At 64.0% G+C, this 5878-nt stretch overlaps 1 protein-coding gene across 1 annotated transcript; it reads right to left on the minus strand.

Moving 5' to 3' along the window:
• Nucleotides 1-780: 780 nt before the first annotated feature.
• Nucleotides 781-5416, minus strand: EFHD2 (EF-hand domain family member D2). The gene is made up of 4 exons (XM_021533799.3): nucleotides 5193-5416; nucleotides 2139-2286; nucleotides 1886-2020; nucleotides 781-1751 (listed from the first exon to the last, which is right to left on the minus strand). Exons 1-4 carry the CDS (start codon nucleotides 5387-5389, stop codon nucleotides 1617-1619), a joined length of 615 nt encoding a protein of 204 aa, XP_021389474.2. The 5' UTR covers nucleotides 5390-5416; the 3' UTR covers nucleotides 781-1616.
• Between the last annotated feature and the right edge of the window lie 462 nt (nucleotides 5417-5878).

Genomic DNA, 5878 nt, shown 5'->3' on the forward strand with positions numbered 1-5878 from the left:
TGTCCTCCCTGCCCTGACCCTTTTCCATCCCCTGCACCTACCGTAGCCCAGCAGCACGACGAGACAGATGGCTCGCAGCATGGTTGCGTGGAGGAAAGGTGCCGTGGTGGGGCCGCTCACCCTCTTATAGTGTTCAGACCTTGCTGGGGACCTTGGAGTGTCCCTGCCTGCCACTGACACGTGGGGACTGTCCCACGCTGTGGGCACAGGGGCTCCTCAGCCCAATCAGCCACTCTTATCGCCGTCCCGCCTGGGAACGGCCACATCTGCCCGCCATGTGCTGGCACCGAGCTGGGACATGGCGGGGACACCTGGCCCTGCTCTGGGAATGGGCAGGGTCCCTCCTGGGGCACAGCTGATGGGCAGCCCCCACCCCTGATGCTGTCAGTGTGGTGTTGGCAGCCCTGCTGCCCCCTGTGCTGAGCAGCGACTCCCCCAGGACAGTGCCCAACTCGCGCCAGCACCTCCCAGGCACAAGGTCTCCTTATCTCACTCTTGATATGGTCAAGACCCACCAAACTGCTCAGGTGCCACGGGGTGGGACCGGAGCAGGTATCGGCAGCAGTGCCCATGGCCTTTGGTAGCCCCACGTCCCCACACCTGCATCAGGCACCTGCTGCTTCCCATACCAGTGAGCCACGGCTCATCCCTGTTCAGTGCCACCATTCCTGGTGGGAAGCGTGTGCCCACGGTCACACCCCACTCCCCAGGTTCCTTCCCTCCACCCAAGACCCTGCCACAGACATGCCCATCCAAGAGCTGCACCCCAGCAACCAGCACTTAAGAAATATAATATTTATTTGGGATTAAATTAAAAAAAAAAAACATAACACACCCCCTATAGCGCCACTCGGGGGACACCATGGGACAGATGTGGGCTTTTACAGCCACCCACAAACACGAGGGCCTCAGTGACCAATGGCAACCACTTGTGGCCACCACACTCATCCTGCCAGGCTGAATACAACATAAAAAAACATAGTACAGCCCCATGAGCCAGCAGCTGCCTTTCTGTACGTCTTTGACCAAAATAGAGACACAGCTCCTGAGGGGCTCCATTTCAGCAGGGTGGGCACGCACCCCCAGCACTAACACACACACACACACACACACACACACACACAGAGCCCCTCTACCAGCACCTGGCCCTTGCCATGGCTTTTGTACTGGTGTCAGACATAGCAATACCAACAGATGCTGAGCCAGTGTGGCCACCAAAACACCCACCGTGGCCACCTGCACAAGCCCCCATTTTGCATGCCTCCCAGTGCACTCACAGCATAAAACAGTCTGGGCACAGGTGTCCCAGGGACACATTCTGGACACAGCTCCCCTGGGACTCAGCAGCAACAACCCCCAGTGCAGCTGCGGGCAGAGAACAGGGTGCTGTTCAGGGAGGGGGGCACGCTGGGGAGGTGGGGGGCACGGACAACACCTACAGACACCACAGCAAGAGGGGAGGGGGCCGGGGCTGGCCGGGCTCTGCCAGCGAGGCGGGCGCCGTGCCGAGCCCACGCCGGGTGGCACACGGCTCAGGCGTCGCTCCCGGTGCGGCTGGCACGGGGCACGGCAGCGCTGCCAGCCTGGGCACCGCTGAGCAGTCCTGCCTGGCCCTGTCACTGTGTGAAAGTGGACTGCAGCTCCTTGAAGGCTGCCTTCCTCTGCTTCAGCTCCTCCGCCTGCTTCTTCTTCTCCTCCTGCTCTGCCTTGATCTCCTCCTCGAACCTGCTGGCTTCGTTGATGGCTTGTGCCTGCAGACGGAAATGTTCAGCTGTGACCTCTGCCAAGCTCTCCTGCCCACCCAACATCACCTCCTGCTTACCCAGCACCAAACTGCCCTGGTGCATTGCTACCTTGCAGTTGGACCTCCTGAGCCCTGCCTCACCTTGGCCTCAAAGAAGTTCTTGGCGCCTTTCACCCCCTCTGTGGAGACGTCGATCTCGGAGAGCCGGGCCAGGGCGTGCAGCCCACTGTCCTCCTGCAGCTCACCCGCTGCTGCCTTCCGGAAAATCAGCAGGAACTGCAAGGGGAGATGGTAGCATTGGCTGCCTGAAGACCTCAAAGCTACCACAGCCACTGCCCACCTTCTCACCAGCCCGAACATCTCCTTGCCAGTGTGGAACCTCCTATCCCCTCACCTCTCGAAAACTGAGCTTGCTGTCCAGGTCTTCATCCACCTCCTTGATCATGTTCTTCAGTCCCAGGTGTGTCTGTGGAGCCCCCAGCTTCTCCATCATCAGCTTCAGCTCCATCAGGTCAATGAAGCCATCTTTCCCTGCATCATACCTGCAGGATGGTGGCACAATCCTGACACATCACCCGGAGGTGCAGAGCCCACACAGCCCTCCACACCGGCCCCCCAGCAGCAGACCCCTATGTGCTTTCACACTGGCTGGGAAGCAAAGAGGGATCAGCAAGGACTTGGGCACTGATGGTCACTGGCAGCTCTCCAGACCACAGGGAGCTGCCTCTGAACCACTAACAGCCCCCTGGGGCATTATCCAGCACCATGCCTGTTTCTGTGCGGCACTTGGCAGGAGAACCTCCAAGGATGCTGCCAAGCCTGCTGCCAGCTCCCTGTGCCAGGAGCCTGGGCACACGCTCCCCTTGGCTGCAGCAGGGGTAACAAGCCATGGGGCACTGCTCCCCACGTCCCAGCGAGCTCTGCTCGCTGCTGCTACCTACAGACCTGTCAGGAATGCCCCTCCTCAGACTCCTGCCTGTGGCCATGCCACAGTCCCCTCCAGCTTCCCCAGCCACCCTGCTGTTCTCTCCCCTGCCCACTGCCTGCACACTGTGGGCTGTGCCAGCAGCGTGCTGGCGTGGCACAGCAGGATCTGCACGGAGAGCCAGCACAGAGCCACGCTTTGTACAGCTCCACACGTTGTAGGTGGGCAGCTACACACTGCACCCGTTGTGACAAGGCTTTTTTTTTGTATCTTATCACTGCAGCAGCCACGCAGAGCCCCAGCTCCCCATGCCGTGACTCATCTGTACCTCCCCTGCTGCTGTCTGCTCTGTCTGTGTCTCCAGCAGCACTTTCCTGATCTGCCAGGGACCCCAAAACAGGGCTGGTCCTGCTCACCCCTGCCTGCTGCCGTCATCACCCTCAAAGTGGGGCTGTGGGTACAGATCACACATGATTTTTGCCTCTAGTAAACCTCTTGGAGCATAGGATCATAGAATCATGGAATGGTTTGGGTTAGAACAGACTTTAAAGACCATCTCATTCCAAGCCCCTGCTGTGGGCAGGGACACCTTCCACTATCCCAGATTGCTCCAAGCCCTGTTCAACTGGGCCTTGGACACTTTAGTGGATGGGGCAGCTACAGCTTTTCTGGACAACCTATGCCAGGGCCTCACCACTCTCACGGAGATAACTTCTTCCCAGTATCCAAACTAACCCTGTCCTCTGTCACTTTGGAAGACTTTCCTCCTTGTTCTGTCACTCCATGCCCTTGTCCAAAGTCGTTCTCCATCCTGCATCCCACAGAGTTTCTCTGCAAGGGACGAGTTAGCTGGCCTGACTTTGCCACTTTATCCCACACAAGTCACCTCCCCAGATGCAGGGCACTTCCTTCCCCTCAATCCTGTCCTCTGCTTTTTGGGATTCCAGCATCCTGCAAAGGGCACCATCTCCCCCGTGGAGAGCCAAAAGCCTTCCCCGCATCACTTCATCCTCTAGAGCCGGATTGTCACATCCCGAGGACAGTGTGGCAGGGATCTGCTCCAGAGCATCCTTCCTTGGGAAGCCCCCCAGCCTCCCGAACGTCCCCAGCGGCTCGCAGCCCCGGCGCTGCTCCTTTCGCTGCGGCGAGACGCCGCAGCTGCCGGAGCAAACGCGTCTGCTCCGACCGCCGCTCCCGCCCGCGCGGCGCCGACACCCGCAGCACCCCGGCACGGCCACGCATCGCTCCGGCACCGGGAGCGGCCCGGCTCCCCGCGGACCCCGAGCCCGCCGCCCCCGCCGCAGGCTCCTCTGCTGCAGTGCCCGGCTCGCAGCCACCTGCCCGGCTCGCTGCCCTGTGCTGGCGGGGGTGACAGCCCCCGTGAGGACACGGGGAACTGGAGGCTGGGATGCTGACAGGGATGCCGACAGGGCATGCCTGCACCCCACGCAGCCCCCCAGCCTTGTGCTCCGGGGGTCACCGCCTCCAAGCCCCCGGTTCCGCCGCCTCCCCGCTCGGGTCCGAGCGCGACCACCCAGGACGCGGATGCGGATCCTCCCCCCAGTGCCAGACGGGCTCAGGGGTGGTGGAATGTCGCAGCCATGCCTTCGCCTGTGCTCTATCTCCGCGCTTTCACGGAGTCGCGCTGCCTCCACGCCTCCGGCACAAAGCGCCCAGCGCGGGATCCGTGGGGATGCTCCGTGGGGATGCTCCGGCCTGTCCCGTTGGCCCCTGGCTACTCCCGCGCACAGCAGGGTGACCACGGCTGGAGTCACCCCGATTTCTGGCTCCCCCCGGAAACCTCCAAGGCTGGAGGCTTGCTGCCAGCGCTCCCCGTTCCCAGGGGCCCGGGGCCGAGCTCGTGCTCCGAGTCACGCTCCGCCACGCGTGGTGGCACGCAGCGCGGGCAGGGATGCTGAGGACACGCCAGCCTGGCCTCTGCGGCCCCGGGAGCTGCAGGGACGTGGGATCCCTCGGTGATGCGGCAGAGGGAATGTGGGGCTCCCCAGTCCCCTCTTTCAGATCCCTTTCTCGAGCCTCAGCACCAGGGTATCCCCTCATGGGGGATAGGAGGTTCCTTCTGCAAGGATTTAGGGGCACGCAGGAACGCCTCCTACAAGGAGCTGGGGGAATGTGTCCCCGACACCAATGCTGGGGGGGTTTGGGGAGGAGAGGGGTGTCCCGGGCATCCCTCCTGAGAGCGGCAGGAGAGGGATCCCTCCCGCAAGGAACTGGAGGTGCCTTGGCATGCCTGCTGCACAGAGCTGGGGCGGGGGGGGGTCTCCGACAAGGAGCCGGGGGATCCCTCCCGCAAGAGGCTGGGGTGCATGGGGGTCCCTCTCACAGGGAAAAGGGGGTCCCGCCCGCAAGCACGGGGCAGGAGACTCTGGTGCATCTGCCCTGCCAGAAGCCGGGACACCGGGGATGCAGGAACCGGGATGTCCCGGGTGCCGGATGCCCGGGGTCCCCCGTCCGCCCCGGCGCTGCCATCCGGGGATCCCCCTCTCCCTGCCCCACACTCACTGTCGGAAAAGCCGTTCCATGTCGCGGAGCTGCCTCCGGGAAAACTCGCGGAACTCCCCAGCGGGGCTGAAGACGCGGCGGCCGCCGCCCCCGGGCGAGCCCTCGCCCACCGCCCGCCCCGCGGGGCTGCCCGGCGCCGGCCCCGGCCGCGGCCCCCGGCCCCGCCGCCCCTCGGGCTCCTCCGCCGCTGCCGCCATGGTGCGGTGCCCGGATGGCCGCGCCGCTCCGCCCCGCTCCGCCCCGGGGCCGGGCTGCGGCCCCCGGCTCCCGCGCCCGCCCGGGGGCTCGGGCGGCCGCCCCGGCAGCGCATCGCCGCCCCGCGGAGCGCCCGGCTGCGGCTCCGCAGGGCTGCCCTCCCCGCCGCCCTCCAGCACCATCACCATCCCTTCAAGACCCCCTCCCCTCCACCGGCAACAGCGGCGGGGCTCATCCATCCCCGGCGGGACCAGCCTGGGATGCCTCAGGGCCCGGCATCACCGGTGGGTCCCGTACCCCGGTGGGATCCCCCCACACCACCTTTAGGGTCCCTTTCAACCCAAACCAACCCATGATTCTATGAGTCCATAGGCTCGAAGGAGGGTACGGGGAGACGGGGAGTCTGGTGCACTCAACCACCTGTGCTCCTGGCAACTCCGTCCATTCCTGACCCAGAGTTTGGCAAGGTGGCATGGGGAGGACACACAGAG

This window comes from Lonchura striata, chromosome 21 (assembly GCF_050655825.1).
Source record: "Lonchura striata isolate lonStrDom1 chromosome 21, ASM5065582v1, whole genome shotgun sequence".
NCBI classification, from domain to species: Eukaryota; Metazoa; Chordata; class Aves; order Passeriformes; family Estrildidae; genus Lonchura; species Lonchura striata.